The sequence below is a fragment of the Lissotriton vulgaris genome, chromosome 10, assembly GCF_964263255.1.
Source record: "Lissotriton vulgaris chromosome 10, aLisVul1.2, whole genome shotgun sequence".
Classification (NCBI taxonomy): Eukaryota; Metazoa; Chordata; class Amphibia; order Caudata; family Salamandridae; genus Lissotriton; species Lissotriton vulgaris.
Window position 1 is genome coordinate 47,653,860 of NC_141698.1, and position 16,492 is coordinate 47,670,351.

General features: G+C 47.2%; 2 protein-coding genes across 2 annotated transcripts in view; both read right to left on the minus strand.

The window, feature by feature from the left end:
• The window catches only part of LOC147684568 (metalloproteinase inhibitor 1-like), a 32,631-nt gene extending 17,450 nt beyond the window's left edge, over positions 1–15,181 (minus strand). The window contains exons 1-2 of the mRNA XM_086940409.1: positions 15,019–15,181; positions 240–328 (exon numbers count right to left, since the gene is read on the minus strand). Of these exons, the coding sequence (XP_086796535.1) occupies positions 240–328; positions 15,019–15,151 (222 nt within the window). The 5' untranslated portion in view covers positions 15,152–15,181. The remainder of the gene's footprint in view (positions 1–239; positions 329–15,018) is intronic.
• The window catches only part of LOC147684567 (metalloproteinase inhibitor 1-like), an 83,780-nt gene that overhangs the window by 61,215 nt on the left and 6,073 nt on the right, over positions 1–16,492 (minus strand). The gene's annotated exons all lie outside the window — the stretch shown is intronic.

Here is a 16,492-nt window from a genome sequence, read left to right on the forward strand (position 1 = left end):
AAATACATCCAAGCGGAAGTTCAGTTCAGGTATTTCATAGGTAGAAAACAGTAGTGTTTTGGGTAGTTATCAGCAGCATGGTTACCACAGGTCTCCTGACTCTCTGCAGGTGAAAATGGCATAGTATGCAAACTCTTCCACTTTTGTTGTCCCACTCCTAATGAAAGTTATACTGACAAAATATTAGTGACACCCTTCACTCAAGTTGTGAATTAGGTAAAACACAAAAAACAATTTACCTTGGTGATTATAATTTTATATCCATTTGTTGGGGTGGCAGGGCTGGCTCCAGGCCTCTCAGAGGGTTCCAAGAATTTAACTTGGAGTACTGTCAGACAAAAAAAAGACACAATCAGCACCAAATTACCATGTCAACAAAACATTTTATTAGTTAAGGATTTATTACTACTTAAACGGCTAAGGAAAAGTAGAGATCACACAATACTTCTCCTGGAAACAGACCTTTGTTTACAGCCAGTTTCATCATGGTCACTATCATGTGGAAGGGGATAGGTATTAATCCAACAAAAGCCACACCAATTATTTTGGAGCAGCGGGAACCAGAAGCTAACTAATTAAGAAATTAACAGGATAATAGAGTTCCAGTTGCTTGAACAAATTAACAAAAGAGCCAATCCAGTTTCCTATTTTGAAAGCACCTTGATCTCAGTATCTAGTACTAAACAGAGGAATCATCCATTTATTAACAATAGTCCCCCTAAAAAGAAAGGCTTCATAGTCAATCATCTTTCAGAAAAATTAAATAAGTTAATCAGACTCCAATTTATCAACTTCTCACCGGCCGGGAAGGCCGAAATCTCAATCCTAAAGAAAAACGAAAAAGGCTCCACATGAAAGATATCAGAACAAAAATGGACAGAAATTGGGTAGATCTTCAAGAAGCAATGCACCAAAAGAACACCAGAGGCCTTCTGTGGTATAATTGCAGCAACCAGTTGAACCAAAATGCCCCCGACAGCCATACCAGTCCCACTAAAAGAATAGGCTGTTTATCTGTCTAAACTGTGTGGAAAGAACCGGTCAACTATTGACATTGGATAATGTTTAATGGTTGGAACCTGCAGTGAGATCGATCAGCAGAAAAAGTCACCTTCAGAAAAGCAAATTGCCTTATATATAAGGAAAGCAAGAAACACAGCAGCAAAGGGACAAGATAGTATCCCGGTGAAGGTCCTAAATGAAAACATCGAAGGATGGAGTAAACTCCTGGAACCTCTTTTTATTCACTGCTATTAAACTGGCCATATTCCAAGCTCCTGGTTGGGCTGTATAGTGATCCTTCTTCTGTCACTGACCATGTCATGAATGATGAAATATAGGACATCATCAGCAGTTGATTGCGGGCGCGCGAGATATAGTTAGTGTAACTAACTATATCGGAGGAATTTCAATGGTTTTGTACGAGTGAAATGTCCAGCAAACTATAACACCCCTAAAACCTACGTTTTTTTCAGTGAATTTCTAAGGTTTTTTAAATGCTAATTCCTAACTATTTCAAGCCTGAAACCTAAGGTTTTTTTCAGTGAATTTCAAAGGTTTTTTAAATGCCAATTCCTAACTATATCAGGCCGGAAACCTATGTTTTTTTCCGTGAATTTTAAAGGTTTTTTTAAATGCTAATTATTAACTATATCAGGCCTGAAACCTATGATTTTTTCAGTGAATTTCGAAAGTTTTGTAAATGACAATTTTTAAATGTATTAGTTGGTATGTATTTTTTATACTGATTTACTACATTTTTTAAATTATTTATATTTAGATATTTTATTTTTTAAATTACATTGTATTTACATTATACAATACATTACAAAGTATACTTTCTCAGAATGAATTACTTTAGTTTAAATACTTTGCAAATAGGCAATAGACTTTTAAGTACAGTAGTTACAGTTGTTGCAATGGGCAATGCAATTTCAAACACAATGCAACATTGACCTTAATGTTTTTTTCTAGTTAAATGCAATTAGTCACTTTATGGATTACTTTTCTAACCACAGGACTAGAACCTAGATTCAGTCCTTGGACATCTCCTGTAAACGGTTGATTAAAAGGGTTTTAGTTACAGTAGTGATTTTTAAGGAATATTATTGTATTTTTAAAGTTGACACATAAAATGTGTTCACATAGAATCACCAATGTTATACTATGGGAGGAAATTCACTTAGCAGGTTAAGTAGTGTTATCATTACTTTTTCTTACTCAGTTGTGGATCCTGGATCCAGCACTGATGCATCTCCTGTAAACAGTTGAAAGAATGGAAAGGGGCGACCACTCGGTCCCCCCGAACGTATGGTTGGGTGCCCCGATCCCCCCCGGAAACCATTTTGGGCGGGAGGCGTGGCTCGGCTGGTATGCCCGAAGTGGCGTAGCCGGGGCGCGCCCTTTCCCGCCCAGGAGGGGTTGTCCTAGACACCCGCACGGAAGACCACACCCAGTAGGCGTACCGGAGGAGGGTCCCCGCCCTCCCGCAGATGAATAAATAGAGCGGGAATCCGAAGAAGCGTCCTCTTGTTCCTGTGCTCTGAAGGCTGCACCAACTCGTTGCTCGTGAGCCCTCGACGGAACAAGAGGTAATTTTGAGAACTTGTAATCTTGTTGTTTCTCTTTCAGTTATTTGGAGTACGAAAGATCCAGGACCTCGTTGATCAACTAGCGCAGAGTACACGAAGCTATGGCCGGCAAGAAAGCAGGAAAGAGCTCCGAGTTGGAGAAGGTACTGCGCACCTTGTCGAACCGAATGGCGATCATGGACCGAAAACTCGGTAAAGTCGACTCAATCGGTCGAGGTTTGGCCGATGTTAAAAAACAGTTAGCGGCCCAGAACAGCTCAGGCCGTCCTAAGAAGGTAATAGGCCCGGCCTTGCCGGGAGTCGTCCCTGAGGGTAGGGGGAAGTGTGTTAAGAGGAGGGCGGTTTCTGGGGAAGATCCGGTTCCTGAGGTACCCCCAGTCGCCCCCATCACACCGGCGGACAGCCCGGTACCAAACCCAGATATAGGTTTACCGATCCCGGTTGTAATTACTCCTGTTAATGATGAGGAGATGCCCCCGGAACTGGCCATCCAGTTAGCGGCAGTGTTGCCATGGCTCAAGAAGAAAGCGGGGGGGGCAGTGGCCGCGGGGGAACCGGCCGAGGAGGCTAGACTAATAATTGAGCAGTTATGGCAGTCGAGAGAGGCCGCGACGGCGAATGTTCCTCTTGTTCCCCCACAGGTGGCGCCGGGAGGACCTGCGGTTAGCCAGGAAAAGGCGACAGACACGACGGTCGAACCTGGTAAGCACACATTGCCAATGGCAGGGGAGGGTTCATTACCTTCAAAGCGCGAAAGGGTGGCCCAGCACATCCCTGCGGTCACAAAGGAACTGATATGGGGGAGAAATATGTGAATATGTTTTCATTGTTGACTGACCATCGCGAGATGGAATATGCAAAATCCCAGAAGGATTTATGGCACCCCAGTGTATGGTGGGCCAAGATGGCGGAATTTAGGGTCGATGAGACGGTAGCAAATTGGGTAAAGGCCTTTTCGATATTTACGGCAGTCATGGGGGAACGAAAGCCTGAAGTCATGACCGAGTTGACCTGTTATCAGAATAGGATTATGGATTTTTATACCATGTATGAGGGGGACGAGTGGAAAGGTTACGATATGAAATTCCAAAAAGCGAAAGAGTTTGATGCTACTTTGACCAGGGATTGCCTCGACTCGGTGTCATGGCACAAGCAGCTCTTGCCTGGGGCGGCAGGTACATCCTCGCCGGGCGGGAGCGGGTCGGGGTCAGCTCGCCAAAAGCCCGCGGTGCCCTTTCGAGCGGGCGCCGGTGGGGAATATCAGCCCAAGGCCGGCGGGAATGGCGGCAAGCGGGGGGTTTGTTGGTGCTTCAATAGAGGATACTGTAGCAGGCCCCAGGGAACATGTAGGTTCAGGCATGCGTATGCGGGCTGTGGGAACTCCTCACACCCGGAGAGTAGCTGTAGATCTAAAAACAGCGGAACGGGAGGAAAAGGGGGGTCTAAGCAAGAGTGAGGTGATGCTTTGTAACCGATTGCCTACACCTGTCGATATCATGGCTCTGACTCCTTAGTTGAACAAATACCCTGATCATGTATCCGCCGGGGTGTTGAGGAATGGATTCCTATATGGCTTCAACATCCCGGCGGGGGATTTTCGGGGGGACTCCTTTTGTAAAAATCAGTTATCTGTCCAACATAACCCAAGCGCAGCTGCAAGGAAAATTCCAAAGAAGTCAGCTTGGGGCGGGTGGCGGGGCCTTTTCATCGCCCGCCGGTGGCGGATTTCGTGTGTTCCCCGCTAGGGGTGGTCCCGAAGAAAGACCCAGGGGAGTTTAGACTCATTCACAACTTGTCTGCCCCAAGGGGTTCTTCGGTGAACGAAGCCATTGACCCAGATATTTGTTCGGTGCGGTACGCATCGTTCGATGATGCCGTGGCCATGTTAAATCACCTGGGCCCCGGAGCGCTGATGGAGAAATCGGACATCGAATCAGCATTCCGGTTGCTTCCGGTACACCCGCGAGATCAGCGCTTGCTAGATTTTGCATTTCAGGGGAGTTATTACATGGATAAATGCATGCCTATGGGTTGCTCCATTTCTTGTGCCTATTTTGAAATGTTCAGCTGTTTTTTAGAGTGGGCATTCACCGAGGCCACAGGGCATAGGCATGTTATGCACTATCTGGATGACTTCCTGTTTTTGGGAGCAGCCGGCGATACGAAAAGTGCGCAGGCGCTACTGGACTTCTGCATCCTCATGCGGGAGTTCGGAGTCCCATTGGCACCAGGTAAGACGGTTGGACCATCTACTTCACTGGAGTTTCTGGGAATTGAGCTCGATTCTGTGGAAGGATGTTTCCGTTTACCGATGGAAAAGGTGGCCAAGTTTAGGGCTTCCTTGACACAATGCCTGGGCAAGGAGAAAGTGACCCTGCACCAGTTACAGCAAACAGTGGGTCAGCTTAACTTTGCCTTAAGGGTGATACCAATGGCCCGCCCCTTCTCACGCTCTATTGCACAAGCTATGGTTGGTCTCAAGGAGGGACACCACCGTACGAGACTGTCGGCAGAGGTTCGCCAGGATATGCGCATTTGGTTGGCATTTCTGGCGGACTTCAACGGTCGAGTTGTGTGGAACAAGCCACCAGCATCTTCGGATGAACTAGGTCTGTGGACTGACTCAGCTGGGAGCGTGGGATTTGGCGCCATCTTTGGTAACCGATGGTCGGCGCAAGTATGGCCGACGTGGTGGCACTCCAGCGGTCTGACAGGTAACATTGGGTTCTTGGAGCTATTCCCCATTTGGGTTGCTCTGATGGCATGGCCAGACGACTTCAGGGACCGCTCGGTGGTGTTTTGGTCTGATAATATGACTGTGGTTGAGTGCATTAACCAGCAGGCAGCCCGCTGCAAGTGGATCTTGAGATTATTGAAAGAAATTGTATTACGTTGCATGAGATTGAACGTACAGTTCAGGGCAAAACATGTGCCAGGCGTACTGAATTATGCAGCTGATGCACTCTCTCGTTCACACATGCAGGCTTTCAGGGGCTATCTACCCACAGCGGACCTAGTGGCGGCACCGTTCCCCGAAGCACTATGGCTAATCGGTGCCCCGGATTACAAGACCTCGTGGCAGCCAGCTTAGCTCCCAGAACAAGGAAGGCACACGAAGGAGCGTTTCGTTCCTACTGCACATTTTTGGGTCCATCAGGGAGACAGAGCTGGGGTCAGGAGGAATCCTTCCTGGGGTTCCTGGTTGCGCTGCACAGAGAAGGCCGATCAGCGGCAACGGCCAATAGACATAGGGCGGCCATTTCGTTCATGGCACAGGTGCATGGCATAAGAGACCCGACGGATTCCTTTTTGGTTAGGAAGACACTCCGCGGCTGGCAACGCCTCGAGGGTCGCAAGCAGGATACGAGGCGCCCGATTGGTTTAGACAGATTGTCTCTACTTTTAGCAAAGCTAGATGAGACGTGCTCCTCCCTTTTCGAAGCAGTTCTGTTCCGGGCAGCTTTCGCCTTGGCATTCCATGGGGCTATGCGGGTGAGCGAACTTGTCGCAAGGAACAAGAAGGATATAGAGGGAGGCCTGGGCAGGGATCACGTCCAAATAAGGGGTGATTCGATGGTAATCTTGATAGCCAGGTCCAAGACTGACCAGGGAGCTATGGGTGATAGTGTTATCGTGCAGCGCGCACGAGGGTCCCCCACTTGTCCGTTAAAGTGTTTAGAGGAATATTTGGCATTGAGGCAGCTACATGGGGGGGGAGCTTGCTTAGGCACAAGGATGGCACCCCACTGACGAGATTTCAGTTTCAGAGGGTGCTAGCACTGTCAATCGCTGCCGCGGGCATGGACCCGTGCGATTTTGGGACCCACTCATTTAGGATAGGGGCTGCTACTGAGGCTACAGCCCGGGGTCAGAGTGCGGAGGAAGTAAAACAGCTAGGCCATTGGTCCTCGAATTGCTTCAAAAGGTATGTGCGATTGCACATGTTGTAAAGATCAATTGACATGCACTCACGCTTCTTGTCTTTTGTTTGAATTACAGTTTCGCGAGCCTGTCACGCGGGGCGGAATTGGAAGTCAACCCAGCATCAGGAGACCAGCGGTCGAGGATCACCCACTGGAGAGAGAGTGGTATGGGTCGTGGGCCACTCATATGTGAGGCGCGCCGGGGACGTATTCAAGGCAGGTGACGCGACTCACGCATCTGGGGAATACGGGTACAGAGTGACCTTCCATGGGAAGGGCGGGCTCTGTTTTGACCAATTTCAATCGTTTTTTGAGGGTCTTTTAGGGCGGCAAAGGTCACCGCCATCTGTAGTCATAGTACACCTAGGAGGCAATGACTTGGTGACACTGGGAAGACGAGTGTTATTAGAACACATCCTGTCGGCAGTTAGCTGGTTGGCTAAAAAAGTCCCGGGGTGCACGATTGCCTGGTCCCACATGATCCCCAGGAAGAGTTGGCGGGGGGGCATTTCAGTGTCAGCGTTGAACCACTCTGTGAAAAGGGTTAACAATAAAATTGGGAAATTGTTTCGCTCCACGCAGTTGCATAGCATTCCTCACGGGTGTATTCGGGGTGATCACATGTATCTGAATGATGGGGTTCACCTGTCCAGGGAGGGAAATGATTTACTCATAGGAGACTTCATAGCATGGCTAATGGGTTTGAGGAAGCATGACCTTTAGGAGGAGTGGGGGGGCCAGATAGTCGGTCAACTATCCGGCCTGTGGCGGTAAGGTCATGATCGGTGAGCAGTAATTTCAAGGTCCCTAGAGGGGGGCGCCACCCAGAATGGATGGGAGCGCCCGGGGGGAGGCGGCCATTGGCCCCTTCCACGGGGAGGCGGCACCCACTAAGGATGGGTCGCCTAGGGGGAGACAGCCATAGGCCCCTCCCAGGGGGGAGGCGGCTAGATGCCCCTCCTACGAATTTCCCGGGGGCCGGATATCCGCGACGGCGGATAGAGAGTGTGGGGATGGGGGGGAGTCCGCGCTGTCCTTCCTACAGATACCTCACACGGGAACTCGGACGACCTTTAAGATGGCGTCGAGTGAAAAGGGGGCCCCCATGACAAGCGAAGTTACAGTTGGCAATGAGGGTAAAGTCCTCTGCGCATGCACCACTCACACCGTGAGGGCGGGATTTTGGTAGTAGGGATCTGACACCGGTTAAGACCTTGCCGTTGGCCCTTAATGCTAGGATGTACAATTTTAATTTAGAATGTATGCATTTTCAGGATGCTAGACTCGGCTAGGAAACCTTTGTATTAGAGATCTGTTAAGGTTAGCCAAAGAACATGTCTTCATCGAAATGTAAGAAATGTAAAATTGTACATAATTCATGAAACTTTTATTTAATGTTTTAAATTTTGTTTCATATTTTAATAAATACGGCCGGGGGGGTAACTCCCCCCCCGCCTTCCAAAAGTTCAAACCTGTGTCTGTCTACTCCCATTGGGAATTGGTGTTGGGAGGGGGTGGCGGGCATCCCGGCCATATGGAAAGGGGCGACCACTCGGTCCCCCCGAACGTATGGTTGGGTGCCCCGATCCCCCCGGGAAACCATTTTGGGCGGGAGGCGTGGCTCGGCTGGTATGCCCGAAGTGGCGTAGCCGGGGCGCGCCCTTTCCCGCCCAGGAGGGGTTGTCCTAGACACCCGCACGGAAGACCACGCCCAGTAGGCATACCGGAGGAGGGTCCCCGCCCTCCCGCAGATGAGTAAATAGAGCGGGAATCCGAAGAAGCGTCCTCTTGTTCCTGTGCTCTGAAGGCTGCACCAACTCGTTGCTCGTGAGCCCTCGACGGAACAAGCGGCAATTTTGACCCACCCACCAGCCCCTTATGGCAATGTTTGTTTAAATAAAGTTTGATTAGATAGAAATGTATAGGCCTTTTTCCCTTTGTAGAGAAGTAAGGGAACGTTTCATATAATGATGTGGCTTCTGCTTTTAGGATAATGTTTCCCTTTGTAGGGAAATTAAGTTGATGACTCATCAAGGCTATGTCAGAATTTTTTCTTCCCTTAGTAGGTAAAACAACTGTCGTATTTATTTTTTGGTCGGGCGGTAAGGTCATGATCGGTGAGCAGTAATTTCAAGGTCCCTAGAGGGGGGCGCCACCCAGAATGGATGGGAGCGCCCGGGGGGAGGCGGCCATTGGCCCCTTCCACGGGGAGGCGGCACCCACTCAGGATGGGTCGCCTAGGGGGAGACGGCCATAGGCCCCTCCCAGGGCGGAGGCGGCTAGATGCCCCTCCTACGAATTTCCCGGGGGCCGGATATCCGCGACGGCGGATAGAGAGTGTGGGGATGGGGGGGAGTCCACGCTGTCCTTCCTACAGATACCTCACACGGGAACTCGGACGACCTTTAAGATGGCGTCGAGTGAAAAGGGGGCCCCCACGACAAGGGAAGTTACAGTTGGCAGTGAGGGTAAAGTCCTCTGCGCATGCGCCACTCACACCGTGAGGGCGGGATTTTGGTAGTAGGGATCTGACACCGGTTAAGACCTTGCCGTTGGCCCTTAATGCTAGGATGTACAATTTTTATTTAGAATGTATGCATTTTCAGGATGCTAGACTCGGCTAGGAAACCTTTGTATTAGACATCTGTTAAGGTTAGCCAAAGAACATGTCTTCATCGAAATGTAATAAATGTAAAATTGTACATAATTCATGAAACTTTTATTTAATGTTTTACATTTTGTTTCATATTTTAATAAATACGTCCGGGGGGGGGTAACTCCCCCCCGCCTTCCAAAAGTTCAAACCTGTGTCTGTCTACTCCCATTGGGAATTGGTGTTGGGAGGGGGTGGCGGGCATCCCGGCCATATGGGTTTAAGTCATACAGGCGATTTTTAAGGAACATTTTTAGTTTGTGAAAATAGACACAAACTTTTCGGTGAAAACCAGGCAATGTAAGTACGGTTAGAATTACTTTTCAGGGTCAGTGCTGGGCTAAAAGATGCAGCACTGGGTTCTCTCCTGATAACAGGTGAGTAAATCGGAATTCGTAGTTCCGATGATTTTAGGTGAATATTTTAAAGTTCCAAAACTCCCCACTTAGAAGAATTTCCAAGTGAAACCAGTCAATGTTAGCCTATGGAAGAAAATTCAAGTTACTGTAAGTATGGTTAGAATAATTTTTCAGGATCAGTAGTCGGCTGAAAGATGCAGCACTGATGTCCCTCCTGATAACAGGTGAGTAAATCGGAATTCGTAGTTCGGCTGATTTTTTCAGGAATATTTGTACGGTTCAAAAATAGACACTTAGAAACTTTTCTGTTGAAAACCACACAATAGATTCCTATGGAAGGAAATACAAGTTACTGGTAAGTACGCTTAGATTCACTTTTCAGGGTCCCTACTGGGCTCAGAGATGCAGCACCGAGGTATCTCGTGATAACAGATGAGTAAATCAGAATTCGTAGTTCGGCTGATTTTACAGGAATATTTTGCTCAATAGTGAAGGAAGGGGCAGGGCCTGAGGTGACATGTGTCCAAACATGCCCTGTGGCGCGTTTTAAGTTGGGGAATGAATTCCTCTTCAATCCTGAGGTCCCCTGTGGGCCAACTAACCCACCAGGTACCTCCAGTATGCGCCAGGGAGCTGTGTTGCAGGGAGGTGTTCAGAGGTCACGCCCCCTTTTTATAACACTCTGCAAAGCAGCTCCGTGGCGCTTACTGGAGGAACCTGGTGGACTAGTTGGCCCCTAGGGGACATCTGGATTGAAGAGGAATTAATTCCCCAAATTAAAACGAGCCACAGGGCATGTTTGCACACATATCACCACAAGCCCCGCCCCCTACCTTCTCCACTGTGCAAACGCGCCCCATAGCCTATTCTAAGTTGGGGGATTAAGTTCCCTTGCATACTGGGGGTCCCTGGGGGCCAACTAGCCCACCAGGAACCTGAAGTGTGTGCCAGGGGGCTGTGTTACAGAGAGGTGTAAAAAGGGGCATGACCTCATTACACCTCTCTGCAACGCAGCCCCCTCGTGCGTTTCCAAAGTGGGAATTAAATCTCCTTCGATACTGGGGGTCCCTGGGGGCCAACTAGCCCACCCGGAACCTCCAGTATGCGCCAGGGGGCTGCGTTGCACAGAGGTGTAAAAAGAGGCTTAGCCTCATTACACCTCTCTGCAACACAGCCCCCTGGCGTGTTTCCAGGGGGTGAACTAAATCCCCTTGAATACTGGGGGTCCCTGGGGGCCACCTAGTCCGCCAGGAAGCTCAAGTATGCACCAGGGGGCTGCGTTGCAGAGAGGTGTAAATAGGGGTGTGGCTTCATTACACCTCTCTGCAATGCAGCACCTTGGCTCGTTTCCAGAGGGGGAAATAAATCCCCTTGAATACTGGGGGTCCCTGGGGGCCAACTAGCCCACCAGGAACCTCCAGTATGCGCCAGGGGGCTGCGTTGCAGAGAGGTGTAAAAAGGGGTGTGGCCTCATTATACCTCTCTGCAACGCAGCCCCCTGGCACGTTTCCAGAGGGGGAACTAAATCCCCTTGAATACTGGGGGTCCCTGGGGGCCAACTAGCCCACCAGGAACCTCCAGTATGCGCCAGGGGGCTGCGTTGCAGAGAGGTGTAAAAAGGGGCGTGGCCTCATTACACCTCTCTGCACCGCTTCCCCCTGGCACGTCTCCAGAGGGGGAAATAAATCCCCTTGAATTCTGGGGGTCCCTGGGGGCCAACTAGCCCACCAGGAACCTCCAGTATGCGTCAGGGGGCTGCGTTGCAGAGAGGTGGAAAAAGGGGTGTGGCCTCATTATACCTCTCTGCAACGCAGCCCCCTGGCACATTTCCAGAGGGGGAACTAAATCCCCTTGAATACTGGGGGTCCCTGGGGGCCAACTAGCCCACCAGGAACCTCCAGTATGCGCCAGGGGGCTGTGTTGCAGAGACGTGTAAAAAGGGGCATGGCCTCATTACACCTCTCTGCAACGCAGCACCCTGGCACAATTCCAGAGGGGGAACTAAATCCACTTAAATACTGTGGGTCCCTGGGGGCCAACTTCCCCCTGGCACGTCTCCAGAGGGGGAAATAAATCCCCTTGAATACTGGGGGTCCCTGGGGGCCAACTAGCCCACCAGGAACCTCCAGTATGCGCCAGGGGGCTGTGTTGCAGAGGAGGTGTAAAAAGGGGCGTGGCTTCATTACACCTCTCTGGAACGCAGCCCCCCTGGCACATACTGGAGGTTCCTGGTGGGCTAGTTGACCCCCAGGGACCCCAAGTATTCAAGGGGAATTACCTCCCCCTCTGCAAATGCGCCAGGGGGGCGTGTTTGCAGAGTGGTGCAGGGAGGGGGCGTGGCCTCCACCCCGATCCCGGTGTTTTTCTCCTGCCCTACCATAGCAAACTTCAGTGTCCTGGGGTAGGCTCCCCGGGACACTGCAGGAGTCGGCCCTGGGGGGTGGCGGTTCCCAGGGCCACCACAAGGCTCCAGGAGGGGGGGCGCACGGCCCCCCTCCCAACATTTAAAAGCCCCGGGGTGGTGGTCCCCAGGGCTGGGGGTCCGTCACGGACCCCCAATTGAAAAATGTAATGCCCCAGGGAGGTGGCGGTCCCTGGGCGTGTGGGGAGACTTGAGCTACCCCACCCAAGTTTAAACATTTTTTTTTTTAAAGAAGTCCCTGGGGGTGTGGGGGGCCATTAGCCCCGCGCATACATAATGTTTAAGCCCAGGGGGTGGCGGTCCCCAGGGCTGGGGGCTCCCTCTGGGCCCCCATTATTTTAATAAAAAAGAAGCCCCGGGGGTGGTGTTCCCTGGGGCCGGGGGGCCCCTATAGGCCCCCATTGTAATTACCCACATTGCCCCTCGGATTTGGCCCTCCCGAGGCTAAATACAAATGTATCAGGATCCCGCGATTTAAAAAACAAATGTTTTTTTGGCCTTGGGGGTCCTTGTGGAACTCCCTGAGCAGGCCTAGGGGGTCAGGGGGATTCTACCCTGCCACCTTTGTGCCTTTTGCGCACTTGTTTTTCAGTTTTCTACTGAGACACAAGATAGCTGCCAACACTTCCTGGTTAGCATGTAGCTTGTTCTCATAATGGTACGCGTATAGTCCTCGGAACCGTATTTCATCCATAGATATATCTATGATTTTACTTTTGATTTTCTTAGGAACTACTGCACGGATTTACACCATTTAAAATTAAGCTTAATCTGCGAACCAAGCTCTACCTTTTTGTCAAATTTGGTGTAATTCCGTTCAGCAGTTCGGGCTGTAGCCGTGTCTAAAGGTCCCTATGGAAAATTGCATGGCGAAAACACGTTTTGGGACCCCCTTTTTTCTCAGCCTCCGCTTGACGAATCACCCCGAAACTTCCAGGATAGGAGCGAAGCAGAGCGCCCCATCTTCTTAGAGAATTTCGCAAAGATCGTTGACCGGCGTAAAAGTTATTCCAAATAGAATGTTGCGGATTTCCTATGGAAACTAGGTCCTAACTATATCTACCTACTGGCGACCGCCAGTAGGTAATACACATATATATATATATATATATATATCTATACATATATATATATACACACAATGCGTGGTAATGGCATACATTGTAAAGGCAAATTAGTTGTAAAAAATTAAAGGTTAAAATTACATGGTTATGGCATGCGATGTAGTTCCCTGCGTTGTTCCATCGTGCAACCATATATGAGAGCTCTTCTCAACATTCTTCGAAGACCATCTCTCACAGAATCGACCCCTCCTTCCAGCTTTCCAGTGGACTATGAAATATGACAATCTACCCTTTGCAGTGCCATGACATTAGCCCTACAGGATTTTTCACAGTGCTCTCTACAAGACTTTTATGAGATCATACTACATGTTAAATAAGACTCATCAACATGGAAATTAAGAGTATTACTGTATGAAATGTATACATTTATAGAGGTATAAATATATACTTGGTACAAAATTTGGATCAAAATAAGGAAATTCTCTAGAGCATCTAACACCATCCAAACCTAATTTTTATCTACAATAGACTCTTGATCCCTCCTTCTAGTCTTCATAAAATTAATCCTACACTACCCCCTCCTGTTGGTCCTGCAATAATACTTCATCCAACCTTAAACAGATGTTATTTGAATGCCCTCCTACACATCAATTTTAGCAACAAGTCTGGAAACAGATAAATAATATCTTACACACATACACACACACACACTTTACTGTCACCAATATGTTTCTTGGGAGTATTTCATAAGATTGGTCGTCTCACTCAGATACTGTTCATTTGCTAGATTTACTTTAGGCAGTTGCATTTCCACAGATTACAAAAGCATGTAAAAACCATACTAACGGATCTTCCCGGCTCAGAGGTATGGTGTCTGTTATGATCACAGACTATATAGAGCATATGTCAATCCAATTACTCTGGCTATTACAAGAGATCTGCTTTGGTTATCAGATAAGATTATCTTGGATTCCGCTGCAAAATCTACTTGCCTGCATAACCTTAGGATTGAAGAGGTTCCTAAACCTCCATAACTCTTTATTGCCACAATGGATATTTGATACAACCTGCTGATGTCTTGCAAAACGTTTATGTTTATTAGCAATGATATTATATCTTTGTAATTTTGTTTTGATGGGATATTGTGATGATAAATTTTTTTCTTCCTTTTTTTCCCTTTTATATCTCTAGCTTTTAATTTTAAAATGATCTCTAATACTTTGCACTTCACACTGTATATATATGCTTGTATTCTATTCATTGTGCTAACTCGATTACTAAATAAGATTGATCTTTTGAAGTGAAATAATGAATGTATAATACAAAATGGTGTTATGTGCACCAAATCAGATTTTTGTTGATTATCAAACGACTTTATAAGTTTTACACTTCAGTTGCCTACACTACGAAGCCAATCTACTTGCTCCATTTTGTGGTTCCTTTAAACAAAGGTATATCTAGAGATGCAGAGTACTGTATACATTTTATTATGAACAGATTCCTAATTTCAGCATACAGTGCTGTATTTTTTACTTAAATGTTGTCCTCTTGTATTAGTTTATAGTTTGGGCTAAAAACTTTTAATAAAAATTATATATATATATATATATATATATATATATATATATATATATATATATATATATATATATATATATATATATTCACCTAAATGAACACTAATTGTCATAGTCGTTCCTGGCACTGAAGAGAACTACTTCATGTGCTCTTTGTGATAGGGCTGTCTGCTGTTACTCACAGTGCAGTTTGTCATTGGTTGATGTGGGCTGACCCATTGTCCCATGCAGTATGCTGCAGTGGGTAGAAGGAAAGTATGAATGACACAACAAACCAATAGATGGCTAGCTGTAAGCCCCTATATGTAAATATATATAATATATAATTTTAGTATATTCAAAAGGTCTTGGCTAATGCGAGACATAAAAAGGAAACATCTCAATAAAAAAGGAAACAAATATATGTTTTTCATTTCTTTGCATACTCACCAGCTTTTGCATTGCAGACCGCGGTCTGTAGACTAAATGAAAGACATGAGCAAGCGTCAACAGGGCTAGAGATCTCCATAAACAGCAGAGCTGCCATAAAGGATATATACTTCTTGGTGTGCATGGTTTTCATGAAGGTCAGTGGTTGTACCTCTGCTGGGAATGTTCTAATGGAGAGAAAAAAATAGGCAACATCAATTTAATTTTGAACAGTTGAGGTTGGGTATGGGCGTCAAGCTTAACCCCTTTACTGCATCACAGCAACATAGCAATGCTGTCTTTTATTTAGGAGTGACGCTGATCCTGAAATGTCCTAATGTTCTTCTTTGATCTGGGCTTCCACTGCAAACACAACGAATCTAGCCAGATTTATAGGAGCCTTTGTTGTCCCTGACAAAGGTAATTTTTTGTTAAAAGCTGTTCATGATCACTTAATGCTGCACAAGATGAAGCTCAACTTCAAGAAAAGCATCTAGTTCTGATACAAAAGACCAGTAGGTATGCCGCTTAAGTGTAGGAACTGCTGAGGAGCTGATGGCCCAATTCTTTAGGCTGTTGTCCATTGCAAGTGTGCAGCTAAAGTTTCAAAGCCAACAGGTCCCAATTTTCATAAGGAACATGCAGGCAGAAGAAGGGCCAGGTGGCAACTGCTGATGTGCACTCACATTTCCAGCCTAGCTAGCCACAAGTAAAAAAACAGTGCATGCACCCAATGCTCATATATGTATTGGCTCTCATGAACCTCAAAGGGATGGATAGGTGGCCCTGCTGATGCTATCAGGCCCTCGCCTCGATATACATTTCCCACATGGGAACAGCATTGATGTGTAGTTGGTTTTAAGGGGCACACATATGTTAATGCTTAGATTTAAATTGGTTTCCCCTTTGGAGAAGTTGGAGTGTAAATCTATAGTCCATTCTTCATATATTCCATAACAATGGAGTATGGGGTTTCAATGCAGGCAGTGGACACTTCTGTTCCCTACCAGATACCCTTCAGGTGGCAACATTTTGTTGAGCCGGGTCTGCTAAAGGAGAACCAGAGGTGGATTAAGGACACATTTCATTCCATCTCTCCATATGAGTTGATGGTCTGCAATCTGCACTTGAACCCACCCCTATCGTGATAAGGAGGAATGGTATGGATTGTGTACAGGTATTGCAATAGGAGTAACTCTGCATGATATGACCTAATCTTTTACTGCATGACGTTGACTATGGGGAGGTACCCACATGTGACAAAGATGAGAAATCTTAAATATCCCTCTTTACTGGTAAAACAGTGGCTCACAGTAATTTACGATGAACATTAGATGTATTTGTGCATAACCTAATGTTATAATGTAATAAACCATACTCATGTTTTACAAAGAACAAAAATCTTATCTTAGATATATCTCTTTACTGATAACAGAGTGACATACAGGAGTTTCCTACTAACATGAGATATATTTGTGTGTTACCTCATCATATT